Below are 14,331 nucleotides of genomic sequence, written 5' to 3'. Positions count from 1 at the left end.
GATGCTGTGTCCTGAGCACCAGCCCTGGGCACCACAGGTGCCCGGCACAGCTAACACAGGCTGAACGCAGAACCTGCCTGCAGATCCCGATCCCATCCTGCTTCCCATCTCCCTGCCCCAGGCGGGGCTGCGTGGTGGTCAGTGCTCAGCACCAGCTGCTGTTACCAAAGTCCATCCCAGCCCCGGCCACAGAGCCAGCGGAGCCCAGCCTGTCTGGGGATGACTGCAACTGGGAATTTTTTTTCTCGAGCAGGAAGCTGAAGCATTTCCTCCTCCAGCCGCAGCTGATGCTTGCAGAGCGGGTTTTGCAATCCCATAGGTTTCTGTTCTCGGGGCGGGGAGGTGCCTCACACCACCTTGCAGCTCGGCATTTGTTTGCTCGTATTTTTTTGCATCTGTCAGTGTTTTGCTGCCAGCCCCGGCAGGTCCCAGCCACAGGGTGGTTTGTGGCAGCGCCAACAGCTCCAGCCCATGCGCAGCCCTTCGCCTGGTGCTGCCCGCTCGGCGCTGGCGAGGTAGGAGGCTGGCAGCTGCCTGCCAAATTGATCCCCCAGCCGGCTTTTTTCCCTCGACCATTGCCCGGCAAGGACGGACCCACGCTGGGGTCTGGTGTCAGGGCTGGCAGAGGCCAGCGGCCCCCGGGGTGACCCCTGTGCTGCCCCCGCAGCGGTGCTGCTGGAGATGCAGAGCACACCCAACTACCTCTGGAGCACCGAGGACCTCCTGGGCCAGGGAGCCACGGCCTGCGTCTACAAAGCCCGCAACAAGGTGAGCGGGGGCAGCGGGGGGGACAACCACCCCAACGCCACGGTGCCCCCGTGCCCCCATCCCTCCTGCCCCACGGCGCGGGGCCGCCTGCGCTGCCCTCTGCTCACCCTCCCAGCAGCTCCCCGGCCGCTGGCAGCGCTGGGGGCTGCTTTGGGGTTTATTTTCATTTTTTCTTTGGCTCCTTCCCGGCTGCAGGCATCGGCTCAGGTCTGTGGGGCCGGGGCAGCTTTTGGGGTGCTGGCAGCCAGGTCCTGTGCACCAGCTGCATGGCAGGGGGAAGGAGCTGTTTGCAGGGGAATGCCCAGAGGTTTTGAAAACCCCGTCCTCGGTGATTTGCATATTTCATGCAAACACTTGCCAGTGTTGGAATAGAGCCTCTCCGCCTTGCCGGCCTTTGAAGTTCATTGAGCAAGCTGTCTGTGCACGGCGTGGGGCAGGAGGGGAGGCTTCACAGGGGGGTTGGAAACAGCCCCATCCCCGGGGGAACGGGCAGGGAGCGGGCAGGGAGCAGGCAGGGAGCTGCCGGCTGCAGCTCGAGCCACCAACTTGTTACGAAGCTGAATAAACACACTGACACGTAGCACGTGGGCTTCAGGGGCAGGAAGCAAAGGGAGGTGAATATCAGCGGTTTGCTTCGGCAGCGGCGGCAGCGAAGGCTGTGGGACGCCTGGTCAGAACGTTGTAGTGTCAGCGTGGTTTCATCCCGAGCGGGATGTGGGAGCGGTGAGGAGCTGCTTAGGGCATGGATGGTGTCACCTCCCATTTCCTTTTTCTCTTTTTCCTCTTTTTCCCAGAAATCAGGAGAGCTGGTTGCTGTGAAGGTTTTTAATAATGCCAGCTACCTCCGGCCCCAGGAGGTCCAGATGAGAGAGTTCGAGATGCTGAGGAAGCTGAACCATAAAAACATTGTCAAATTATTTGCCGTGGAGGAGACGGTAAGGGGACCGCAGCTGGGCTGGCGATGCGGAGCTGGTGTGAGGAGCAGCGGTCCCAGGCTGCCTCCTCCTCCCACCTCCCTCTGGCTCCACACCACCAGCCTTTCAAGCACTGGGAACACTGGTAGCACTGGGTCACTGCGCTGCAGCTCAGATGTGACCGGCTGTTGTCCCCCAGCCAGTCGCGTGGCACAGCGAGGACATTCTCCAACACTGGTTTGTCTGAGCAGGAGAAACCCAGGGACCCGCCAGCCGAGGGAGGGGACCTTGTTCTGCCCGGGGTGGGTGGGGACAGGCCACCAGCTGGGACATAGGGTCGGCCGAGCCCTGACGCCTGCTCCCCGCCGCAGGGCAGCACCAAGCAGAAGGTGCTGGTGATGGAGTACTGCTCGAGCGGCAGCTTGCTGAACGTGCTGGAGGACCCAGCAAATGCCTTCGGCTTGGCTGAGTCTGAGTTCCTCATCGTGCTGCAGTGCGTAGGTGAGTGCGGGGGTCCCTGTGCCCCCAGCCCGTGATGGGGAGCTGCCCCCACCCCCACCCCGGTACAGCCCTGGGCAAGGCGCTGCAGGCTGGGGACCTCATGGCGCTGGTGGGACCCTGTGGGCACTGGCCCCGGGCTGTGGACGTGGGGGCTGACGGGCACAGATCGCCCCTCTGAAGGGGGGGGTTGCAAGCTTGGTGTTCGGGGGAAGCCTGAGGGTTTCTCCTGGCAGACCTGCCCCGGGAAGCGGCTGGGGGAACAGGCTGTGCCCCGTGATGGAGGAGCACGAGGGCAGCGCCCAGCCCTGTGCTCGCTCACCCTCTCCATCCCCCAGTCATGCTGGTCCCATTTAAGCACAGCCAGCCCCGGGGCTCATCCCCTCTCCGGCCCTTCTTATGTTCCTGCATTTAAGCAAAACCCTCTGGAGGCTTTTGTGCTCCAGCCCCGCGCACGAGCGCTGCCTTCCCACCTTGTACCCAGTGGCAGGAATGAACCATCTCCGGGAGAACGGCGTGGTGCACAGAGACATCAAACCCGGCAACATCATGCGGCTGATGGGGGAAGATGGGCAGAGCGTCTATAAGCTGACGGATTTTGGGGCTGCCCGAGAGCTGGATGATGATGAAAAGTTTGTGTCTGTCTACGGGACGGAGGAGTATCTCGTGAGTAACAGCGGGTCGCCAGTCTGGTGACCACTGGGAGTCCTGGGCGAAGCTGGTCCCCATCCCTCCATCCAGCAGTGGGGCAACCTGTAGGGAGGACTCGGAGAGCCCAGTCTCAAAGGGGCCACGTTTTCCGAAGAGGGAGCGCTCAGCATTTTCGTTGTAGAGTTACCAGTGACATTTTATTTGGAGGATCCCGCAGTAGAAGAGGCCAAAGCCAGCAGCCAGTGTTCAGTCCCAACGCCCAAGGCTTGATGCCGGCTGCAGCGCTCTCTGCTTCATCCCTGCAGCACCCGGACATGTACGAGCGAGCTGTCCTGCGCAAGCCGCAGCAGAAGGCGTACGGTGTCACCGTTGACCTCTGGAGCATTGGCGTCACCTTCTACCACGCTGCCACTGGCAGCCTCCCCTTTGTCCCCTTCGGGGGACCTCGCAGGAACAAGGAGATCATGTAGGTACCGTGTCCGCTGGGGAGGGCTGGTGCTGCTGGGTGGGGAGGTGGGACCGTGGCTGGTGGCCCTGGGGGCTGCAGGAGAACCTGGCTGGGGCTTGGTGCGTGCCAGCAGCCCCGTGACACTGTGCGCTGTAGTTTGCTGCTCGTTTAATCCCGTGTAGCCTGAAAAGCCCCGAAATGCAGCCCGTGGGGAGGGCGCGTGTGCAGTGTGGTAACGGGTCTTTGTCCCATTTACCACATTTGCCCTCAAAATGCATTCTCATGGCTTTGTGGCTAAACAGCTGAAAGAGGAGGCAGGGCTAGTGTTTGCTGGGAAGTTTCTGACTGTTTCTTGCAGTATTTTTCCTCTGTGTATTTTTTCCCTTTCTGTGAATCGTGCCTTTCCCAGCCCATCCGTGCTCTGCCCTTTCCCTCTTCGCTGAACCCGAGGGACGTAGTGCCCAGGTGTCGCTCGGCCCGGTTCAGCTGCAAGCAGCATCCTTTCAACAGGTACAAAATCACCACCGAGAAGCCTCCTGGAGCCATCGCGGGGGTCCAGAGGCAGGAGAACGGGAGCATCGAGTGGAGCTACGAGCTGCCTGTCACCTGCCAGCTCTCCGCGTGAGTGTCCCCTGCCGGGCTGGGCTCTGGCTCTCGTGTCCTGGCACAGTGGCTGGAGAGGGCATCCCGCCTCGGACCAAACGGGAAGGTTTAATGAGGCAGACGAGCTTTCCAGCTGCGGGTGTCACAGTTGCCACACCAGGTCCTTGCTTTACAGCCGGGAAATGGGGGTACCAGAGAGGGCAGCGGCTCCATCGGTGCGGGTGCTCAGCACCCTGAGTTTGTGGCTCAGGGTTATGCCGCCCTGTGCAAACATTTCTGCTGCTGCAGGGGGCTGAAGGACCAGCTGATACCCATTTTGGCCAACATCCTGGAGGCGGATCAGGAGAAATGCTGGGGATTCGACCAGTTTTTTGCAGAAACCAATGACATTTTGCACAGGATCGTGGTTGACGTCTTCTCCCTGCAGCAAGCTTCCTCGCATCGCATCTACATCCACTCCTACAACACGTAAGGATGCCGAAGTCACATTAAAAGCAGATTTGAGAATCGAGCGCAGGACCCTCGCCCCCTTGTTTCAGTAGGTGAACGTGGGGGGAGCGCCCGTTCCCTTTGCACCACAGCTAAGCCAGGTTAAAACCAGCCTTTGCCGGGGCGTGTGCTAACGGGGAGCTGTTGGCTCCTGGCACAGCACATGGAGAGCCCCAGGGATGCTGTCCGGGGCTCTGCTGACCCTGTGGGGTGTTTAGCTCTGAGAAGAAGGTGGCAGGCTGTTAAAGTGATGGTACTCTCAGCACTCACCTCATCGCTTATTCCCCGTCCTCTCGTTTCTTTTTCATTTCAGTACTACCAAGTTTTTAGACGCTGTCTTCAAACAAACAAACATAGTCCCTCACCATCAAGAATACTTTTTTGAAGGTCATCTGTACGAGTTAGATCCTAATCTACAAGCTCATAATTTCTGCAAAACCACAGAGCACAACCCTCTGACCTTGCTGAGCACCGCTGAGCAGCCAGAAGATGTTCCGGGAGTCAGATACAGAGACCGTGAGTACTGTTGGCTTGGAGATGCATCACAGCATGTGGCGTGGGTGCCGTAAGAGAGATTTGCTTTAATTATTATCCTAATAGACGCCAGTGCACAGCAGGGGGTGGAAGGTTATGATGCTGGGGTAGGATTTGGAGGTTTCAGGGTCAGTTTTCCTCTGCTGTGTGCAGTTCCTCCATGTCTGCCGGCCACACTGGGTGGTTCGTGTCTTTGTCCGTGTTTCCAAAATATCTTGGAGGGCTGTGCTAAGCCTCCAGCATCGCAGCTGCTCCTGTGCCTGAAGTCCTGAGCAGCTGCAGGGTTTGCTTCGGCGGGTGTGGGATGTCCCTGTGGGGCTGCAGCCACAGCCCGGGGTCTCCCAGCTCACTCCCAAAGCACCCTGACCTCCGTCTGTCTTTCCAGCGGCACTCGAGTTCCCAAAGTTCGTCCCCAAGGTAGACGTGGTGGCCGACTGCGGTGCAGCCAAGGTGGGCGCGGTGTCGGCGGTGCCAGGGCAGCCCCAGCCACGGGGCACAGCCACCAGCAGTGCCCTTTGCTTTGCAGAGCGCGGTGGGTGCCGCGCACCAGACGCTGCGCATCGCCCGGGCCCTGCGGCGCTGCCGGGAGCTGCTGGCCAGAGGTCTCCACTGGGTGATGTGAGTGGGGGCGGCGCGGGGGGCACCCGTCCCTTCCCAGCGCCCAGAGGGTTCTGCTTTAGGAGTTTAAACCGCTCAGGGTTTTCCAGCCTCTTCCAGAGGGTGCAGGACCGCTGGGTCTGGTGGGACGTGGTCATGGGGTACTGGGAGGGAGCCCAGTGGCCAGTGTGTCCCCTGTGCAAGGGACAGAGGTGCCAGGCTGTGAGGGAGTTGGACCTGTAGGAAGATACTGTTTAGTGCCATGAGGATGCTCCTGTCCCCATTTGTTACTTTTGGGTCACTTTTCCCAGTTTAGGAGATGCTGAGGAAAACAGCGTTATTGTTATTATTACTATTACTATTTTCATTGTGCATTTTCACTGTCCCGCCCATTTCCTTTGGGGCAGGAGCTTTTTGTGCACTGGCAGGATGGTGCTGAGTGGGTGAGAGCCCTCCTGCCTGTGAGCTGCACCCAGTTTTACGTGCATCCACCCCCCCCATTTTCTCACAAGCAGCCAGAGAGGAGCCACTGGCTCCATCCTAACCCCCTACCACGGCGGCTGGCCCCGGGATGCAGGCCAGGCTGCCGGGGACCACGGCGGATGGACTGTTTTCTTTCTTGGCAGTGGGAACCTGAAAACAGATTGCTCGAGGATTTTGGAGCAGAGGAGAGGGGCTCTCTCTGTGCTCGCCTGCCTGCAGCTGACTGAGGTGAAGATCCATGGGCTGTAAGTGTGGCTTTGGAGCCTTTGGGGTGCAGGCTCTGGGCTGGGGCAGGCAGCGGCGCTGCGCTGAGGCTGCTGCAGATAAGATGTGGGACTCTTAAAGGTGCCTGAATAATCAGAAATAAGTAAAATTCCGGGAATGAGCTGGTAGCTGGAAGGTAAGAGGCTTTTTTCACTGTTTGTGGAGGCTGTGGGAAATGAGCCGCTCTGCTGCTTCTCCCTCTGCTTCAGTTTGTAACGATCGGTCCCTGGTTTCACTGCAGCCCAGAATTAAGTCCCTGTTCCCTGGCTCTTGCTCCAGCGTTTTCAGACTGTTACAGCCCATGAGCTGCAAAGTGTGAGGAGACAGGGCTTGCTGCTGCCAGCATGTGGGAAAGGGGGAAAGAGCCACCGCTGCCAGCAGAGTGCAAATAACAGGCAGGGTGGCATCAGCTGCCCAGTCCCCACTGGGCTCTGGCCACCGTCACCGGCCCTGATCCCTGCAAGCAGCCCCGGAGAGCCGAGCGCGGGGAGCATCGGGCAGTGCCGGGAGGGTGGCAGCCCATCGCGCCGCGTTCCCACCGAGCTGGCATCCCGCCTGGCCGCACCGTCCGAGGGGCTGGGTTCCCATGCCAGAGGCTCCACTAACGCAGCGTTCATCAGGGGCTGAATTACAGGGAGACCCCGGGCTCTCCTCCCCATAACCGATGCGCCCACTCCCACCCGCGCTGCCCCAGGGAAAGCTGAACCCATTTTATCTAAAGTAGCTCACAGTTATTTTGCTTTTCTGTTTTGTTGCCATTGTGGTGGAAAATTCTTTCCTGCTGGGTTGCTGTTCTTTTATTCTTTTCAATTTAGCAAGTCTCTTAATTTCCATTTCATCTGAAAAGATAGGGACACATGGTTCCCATTGACTCCAGCCGGATTAGCGCAGGGCTGTAGTGCCAAGAGCACTAATGCTGCAGCTGGATGCTGCTGGCTTATCCATCCCTTCGAACACGGTCCGGATCAGGCGTATTTCTGCTGACTTAGCCAGCGTGCACCACTTGGCGCTACATCCCATGCCAGCTGCAGGGAGGCAGGCAACATCTGATCTGGCGTAAAGCCAGTGGGTACAAAGCTAACAATTTTGGAACAAATTGGACACAACAGGGTGAGGGTTTTTTCCCCCGTGTCAGCACTTTGCAGCTGGTGGCTCAGTTCCAGTACCCTGAACGCAGAGTTACTGCCCGAGCAAACGCTGCCCAGCTCCCCCGGGGACCCTGGTGCTGCCTGCACCACGGGATGGAATTTCTTTGCCCAGGTGACGGCTGCCTCCGGCTTATGCTCTGCTTAAGGAATATTCATTTTCGGACTTTTTTCAGGTACGAAGCTGCTCCTGCCAGCAGTGGGGTGCTGGCTCCGAAGGACGTGGCCATGGTGAAGACAAGGCTGCAGCGGGTGAGCCCGGTGGGCGCGGGGCCAGGAGCACCCGCAGGCACAGGCAGCGTTCGGAGCAGCCAGCCCGACCTTCCTCCTCACCCGCAGGTCGCCGAGGAGCTCTCTCAGTGCTCCCACAGCATCTTTGACTTTCAAGGGGTGCTGGATGGCATTTTGTCTGAACTGGTGAAGCACAGGCAGCAAGTGCACGAAGACAAAAGGTTCGTAGCACCGGTTTTACCAAAATCCCTGCCAACGCTCTGCTGTTCTGCGGCCGGATTGAGCAGACGTCGCTGCATGTGCCCAAACAGCCACTCAAACACCTTTCCACAGCCCTGTGCACACACGTGTGGTATTGCGTGGTGCCACTATGTACAGGCGTGGGTGGCAGCCGTGTCCCCTAGTTACAGCATCGCCCCAAAGTGCTGATTTCACCCCGACCTCATGCCCTTCCTCCTCCCCTGTCCCAAATGCAGCATCCAGCAGATCGAGTGCTGCCTGGAGAAGATGCAGCTGATCTACAAGCAGTTCAAGAAGGCCAGGATGTGTCTGCGTAAGTGACAGGGATGGTGTCCCCCGGGGGCATGGGGCACGGGGCTGCAGCAGGAATCTCCCTGCGCTGGCCTGGTAGAAAAATGGGTTATTTCAGTTTGCTGGCTTTAGCGATTATTTCTGTGCCGTGACAGTAGTCCCAGGGGCTGCAGCCCTGAAAAGCCCTTTGAGTGATCTCTGTGTGTTGTGGAATTGCCCGTCTATTTGGTTATGAATAGGAAAATGTGGTGACCAGCCTTTTTCCTCCCCAGGGCTGGGCTACAACGAGGAACAAATACACAAGCTGGATAAGTAAGTCCCAACCGTCTCCCCTTCCAAGGACTTGCCCCATGCTGCAGCCAGACAGGTGTTTGGGGTTGAATCCCAAGGGGATGTCAAATGTTCCTGGGTCACTAATGCTGAGAGGGGGCACCTATAAGCGGCTTCTTGGATGGTTCATCGATGCAGGACCTTTCGCAGCGAAGTTCTCGAGCTACCAGCTATTTCAGATGAAGATGTGGGGAAACCTCTGCAGACCTGGGGACAGGGAGTTGCTGCTGGGCCAGATCCCTGCGTGGGTCTGCGGGGATAAGCACATTTCAGGCTATTGCTCACACAGTGCTTATGCATTTTATGGCCATTTATTTGCTGAGAGGCTGATCTAGAAAGTGTCTATGCCTTCATATCTGCTTGACTTTCAGTGAGAGTAAAGTCTCTGATGGCTTTTGTGCCTCTAAAAATCCTCTTTCGGGGTTTTGCTGAAACCAGGGGGATTTAACACGGGCAAGAAATAAAACACACACTTCAATATATGGTATGGACGGTGAAATTCAACAGGCAGCTTCTATATCTTAATCAATCTTCAGTCTAACCTTGGACATTTGCCTTAAACTCCAGGGCAAAGACTTCTCAGAAGTGCCCCAGGGGTGGGGATGACAGTCCAGCTGAGCATCCCTGCCTGCGGCCCCCTGGCCCCCGAAACCTCCCTCTCCTCTTCATCACGATTAGGTTTTGTTTCCTCCGTAACACTGATGGAAAATTCACTGCTGAGCACCCCGTGCCCCCTCCTCCATTCAAGAGCCAGCTTTCGGTCTCCTGCCATGAGAACTGTGATGTCCATTTTCATGCATTTAAGGAAATAATGGTGTTCTCTCTTTTTGTCTCATTTTAGGGTGAATTTAGGGCATCTGGCCAGGAAGGTTCTGTTGATTTTCCAGGACAAGTGTGTCCAGCGGTACCAGGAGGCCCTGGCCCTCCATGGCAGCAGGATGAGGTACCAGCCCCTGCCCAGCTCTCGCCTGGGGTTTGGGGGCTCTGGCTTTCAGGGAGGAGGCTTTCCAGTAGTCCAGGGCTTCCCAGTGCTCTCAGCTATTGATTGAGTATTGAGACATGGATGGAGATGATGTTATTGTTAACTGCTGCTGAGGGACTCGTAAACAGGTAATAAGACCTTAAAGAAGCAGCTCTGTGAGTGCTAGAAGTCCTGCTGCGTACGCTGGTTCTTTCCCCTGCCGTGTATTTCTGCCCTCTTGTTTTAAGTTTGTGGTTGTTTTTTTAAAAAATCCCCCTAAACTTGCAGCTTGAGTTCAGGCAGCTGGTTTCCTCACTCTCTGACTAGGAGAGGTTATTTTATCAGGACAAAATTGCTATTGAGATGAAGAGATCTACTCATTAGGCATGATTTTCTGTTAAATGGTGTTTGGGGAATAAGGCATAGAGCAGATTACCTTGCCATGATTGAGTGCAAGCCACTATCACAGCAGCAAAGAGCAGGGGTGAGGGGGGGCAGCTGGGGGAGGAGGATGCCGCAGAAATTACTTTTATTGCAAGGTTGCTCTTAGAGAGGAGCATTCATCCCCTGGGCTGCCAGGGTGGGTGGAAGAAGAATGATTTGCTGTGATGCTTTAGAATTAAATCCAGCTTTTGACCTGGCCCCTAGTTCTGGTGCGGAGTAGCCCTGCATAGGATTTACTAGGGGGAGGATTTTTAGGCTAGAAGTTTGTCCCAGGTGCTCTGGAGTGCCCCAGGAGCAGCAGGCAGTGCCTGCCCTCTCCCTGCTTCTCCCCTTTTCCAGCCTCAGCTTGTGCAGCTGGGGGGGGGGGGGGGGGGTGTCCGTGCTGCAGACCCTCACCTGCAGGCAGGTTTTGCTTTGGGGACAGAAGCTGTCACCCATGGCCATGTCCCATCACGGGGCCACAAAATCTCCCCTTGGCTTCAGCGGGAATCTTGTCTCGGAGTGAGATTCCTCCTGCGTACGGAGCCCCACGGGAGGCAGCAGCCCAGGAATCTGCACTAAGGCCAGGCTTTTACCTCTGCTCGCAGGGAGGAAAAGCTTCTGTGTGCTTTTCTGGAGTATTTTTGTCACTGTTTTTCTGTCCTTAAGGAGAAGGCATCATGAGTCACAGCTGGATATTTTTAATTCACTGTTACTTCAGTTTTAATTGTCCTGTTCTTCCTGCTAGCAGCCAGGGTTTGTGGTGTGGGGGCTGTTTTTCTGGGGACCGGAGGTGGAGCGGTCACCTTAAATATTCTTTCCCTTTTTTTTTTTTTTTTTTTTTTTCCTAAAGCCAAACCAAACCTATTTTTATACAGCTTGCTGGCAGCATGGCACCTCCACCCCAGGGCCCCAACACCCTGGCAGGAGCAGAGCAGTTGCCCCCCCCGAAAATCCAGAGACTGGGGCAGAGCAGAGGCATCACTGGTCACACCGTCCCCTCCAGCATCAGTGGTGCTGCCTGCACTGAGGCTGGCCCCGGGGACGTGCTCGAGGGGCAACTTTTCTGCCCTTCAATACACTTCAAATGCGAAGGGAGAGCATGCAAAAAGAAATGCAAACCCGAGGACCCTTTCCGAGTACATGCTCAGTCCCCCACGAGACACAGAGGACCGGCCGGTGCAGCACTTAGGGCAGAAGTGATGAGCTTGAGCTGTCTCATATAAGCAACATTTTCTCCAATTAATTTGCTATTAGTGTTATTTGGATAACCTGGCCTACAGTGGCTATTAGCAGAGCTGCAGCCATAACTACAACGCTGTTGTGACTCATTTGCTTTCCTTCAGGATTTTAACTTGGATCCAGAAAGGTTTGCTGAAAGCAGTACAGAATTAAACCACACACAATTAAAAAAAAAAAAAATATATCCACACTGCTGCCGAACATTGACCGGGAATTTTGAATTTTGTTGTTGTTTTTCTTTCTAGGAAGGTTTGTGAGATAAAGAAGCATCTGAAGAGGCTCAGCAACCGCATCAGCACCTGCAGTGTGGAGACGATGGAGTGCCAGGACTGCCTGCAGAGCGTAGGTGCCCGCGCGGGGTCCTGCCGGGATGCTGCTGCCCACCCTCTCCCTGCTTCCCCCTAACGCTGCTGCTCCCCTTCCCAGCGCCCACCCTGTGCGTCTGGAGCAGGGAAACACCAGAGGATCTGTGAACAGCTTGCTGCAGCTCTCTGTGGGTGATCCACACTGGAGAGCTTGCTTCCCCCCACTGCGTGGGCAAGGAATGGATAAAGCCCCGGCAGTGACATCCCTGGTCTGGGGTGGGGGCCCCGGGGGGATCGGTACCCAGTAAACAGGAACAGCAGCAGTAGAAAAATGATGCTTCACCTCCAGCTCTCAGGATGGGTTACCTGACAAGCCACCTGGTAGATGCTCTGGTCCTCTGGTTATTTTATTTCGTTTGTCCCGAAGTGGATGTGCTGGCTGTGGCTATGTAGGCATCGTTTCCCCAAGTTTTGTCCTGGGGGGGCAGGCACGGCAGCACTGGGGGGCACAGCACCGCAGACAGCCCGCTGCCTGCCAGGGGCTGCCACGTCTCTCCCTCTGCAGGCTCTGGACAGGTTTCTCCAGACAGAGAAACGGAGCTTGGCCCCGGTTCCTCCTGCACCTTTGCCCGTCCGTCTGAGCCAGGCACGCCAGGAGATGGCCCTTCGGTGGGTCCTTTGGAAGAGGCTTTTGCCGACAGCTCAGTTCCCCAGGGAGAAGCGGGATCTGCTGCTGCTCATCCTGGGCACGAGCAACAGGGCGAGCGTTGGGCGAGGGCTCTGTGGCTGTGGGGACACTCTGCGTTCAGCCCATCACCGTGGCCCTGCCGAGTGTGATGCTGGCTCAGTGACCCGGGGGGGGGGGGGGCCCTGCCAGAGGGGGTCCTGCGGGGGGTGGGATGCTGAGCAGCACGGGGGTAAGGGGCTGCTTGTGTCCCCGGCAGGATGCAGGAGCTCCTGGAGCAGATGAGGTCAGTAACTTGTGATCTCCAGTTCAACAACAGCATCATCGAGAGGTGAGTGAAGGCACCCAGAGACGCTGCTCCGAGCGGCAATTCCTGGCCCTAACACCAGACGTGGCCGTGCAGACCTGGGAAGCGGTTGGTGGGTCTGGGTGGGCTCCATGGGAGCCCATGGATGAGCTTCAGCATGGGCAGCCGTGCCTGGTGCCGAGCACAACCGCGGCTACTCCTGGGGCTGGTTCACATGGGGGTTTTAATGGCACTGAGTTTACATCATGATCTGGCAGCAAAGAGAATTTATTTATCTTGGAAGCTTAAACATGAACTTCTGCAAATGTTATGTCATTTCTACACCATCTTTCCAGCCTTCTTCCTGTGCTGCTCAGCACTGGCAGCTGCTGACTGCCATGGAGAAGTAGAAACTTTCTGGATGAAACTCAGTGCAAAACCCAGCATCCTGCTGCTGACAAACCCCTCTGCGTTTCTTCCTATGCAGCCTTTTTTGGTTTTTTTGGGGGGGATCTTGATGCAAATCAACAACGTGAATACGCCTATCAAAATGTCAAAGAGTTTCAGATCAGATTTTGAAAGAAAAAAAGAAATGGGTGACTCAGCCCAGCCCTGTTTTTGTAGGACCACCTGTGTTGTTGCAGCACGTCCACTGTGAATAAGGGGATCAGAAAGGTCTGGTGTGCTCCCGGTATGAAGAGCTTAGCCCAAGAGGCACAGGAGCCAGCCCAACGATTAGTGTCCAGCCCAAGCTGTAGTTTGGGACTGCGTGAGCCCAGGCGAGCCCTGCCTAACCTAAAGCCTTTGGTTTTGTGTCTGCAGGTTGAGTGGGGCTGCCCCCACTCCTGGCATTTGAGAGATGGTGAATTTGCAGCTGCTGAAGCAAACTGCTTCCCCCAGCAGGGAACACGTACGGCACTTCAGGGCCAGAGCGACGGAGGCGTTTGATATTCGTGCTGGAGGAGCTCTCTGTGTCCTACCTCTCGCTCCAGCACTTTTGCACAGTTCACCAGCATTACACCAGCATTAGCTTTGAGTGGCTTGCAAGCCTTGAGCCTTCAAAAGTGTGACCAGAAAATTGGGTGGGTTTTGGTTTGGTTTTTTTTTTTTTTTCTTTTAAAATGTACTTGAAGGACTTGTTTTTCTAGCTTCTCTGTATCACCACGTCGGATGATGAAGAGGCTAGACCGATAAATTAGGCCCTCTTACTCCTTTAGGGATTACTCCCACTTTTAACGTACGCCTGCTCCCTGAGGCTTTGTGGAGTGGGGCAGGGGTCCAGGGCAGGAGGGATGCTGTGCCCGATGGATGAGAGACCGGATCCAGCACAGAATGGCTCCAGTGCTCTGCCCAGAGGTGAGAGCCCAGGGAAGACAAAAGCCACAGACCTCTGCCCACGGGCACTGCAGCCTCCCCTCCTGCTTCAGGGCTTCACCTCCAGCCCAGCACCGTGTCTGGGCTGCTCAGGGGTATTGGAATGGGAAGCCAAGGGAAGCTTCTCTTTTTTTGGTATGTTTCTATAAATGCAACTGAGTTCTGTGTTTATGCACGTGGGGGTGTGTGCCTTCTCCAAACAAGCCTGAACTGAAACTGTGGCTCCAGCCACCGAACCCGGGGATGCTGCTGAATGCCAAGGCAAAATTGCAGATGAAAGGGCACCCATGAACGTTCTCCAGACACATCTCTGCAAGAGAAGGCAGGGATAATTCTTTTTCTTTTAAGTGAAAGAGGAAAAGAAATCCTAAGCATCCACTTCTCTGCAGGGTGAAAGGATGCATGCATCTGTGGAGGTGACGGCAGCTGGGGTGGCAAAGCTGGGACAGGGACAGGAGGGACCCAAGCGGGTGCTCTATGGGGCTGGCTGTGAGCGTGTGGAGCTGCCCTGGGAAGACCGTGCCCAACACGTCACTCCTGTTACGCTCCAGAGAAATGGGATTGGAGGG

General features: G+C 56.5%; 1 protein-coding gene across 2 annotated transcripts; it reads left to right on the top strand.

Annotated features, from left to right (window-relative positions):
* The first annotated feature begins 203 nt into the window (after positions 1-203).
* On the top strand, positions 204-13,928 carry IKBKE (inhibitor of nuclear factor kappa B kinase subunit epsilon). 2 transcript variants are annotated; one of them, XM_040616934.1, is made up of 21 exons: positions 204-515; positions 668-768; positions 1,563-1,703; positions 2,054-2,183; positions 2,665-2,846; positions 3,137-3,297; positions 3,790-3,900; positions 4,282-4,350; positions 4,685-4,887; positions 5,291-5,355; positions 5,432-5,523; positions 6,129-6,230; positions 7,571-7,646; positions 7,734-7,846; positions 8,102-8,178; positions 8,429-8,468; positions 9,328-9,429; positions 11,358-11,454; positions 11,983-12,086; positions 12,362-12,433; positions 13,211-13,928. In XM_040616934.1, the coding sequence occupies exons 2-21, from the start codon at positions 682-684 to the stop codon at positions 13,242-13,244; spliced, it is 2,058 nt and encodes a 685-aa protein (XP_040472868.1). In that variant the 5' UTR covers positions 204-515; positions 668-681; the 3' UTR covers positions 13,245-13,928. The 2 variants fall into 2 exon arrangements, with proteins under 2 accessions (XP_040472868.1, XP_040472867.1); XM_040616933.1 differs by having other exon boundaries at positions 205-515; positions 4,171-4,350.
* The last annotated feature ends 403 nt before the right edge of the window (positions 13,929-14,331 follow it).

This window comes from Falco naumanni, chromosome 17 (genome assembly GCF_017639655.2).
Source record: "Falco naumanni isolate bFalNau1 chromosome 17, bFalNau1.pat, whole genome shotgun sequence".
Classification (NCBI taxonomy): Eukaryota; Metazoa; Chordata; class Aves; order Falconiformes; family Falconidae; genus Falco; species Falco naumanni.
This window is presented reverse-complemented; position numbering and strand designations above follow the sequence as displayed.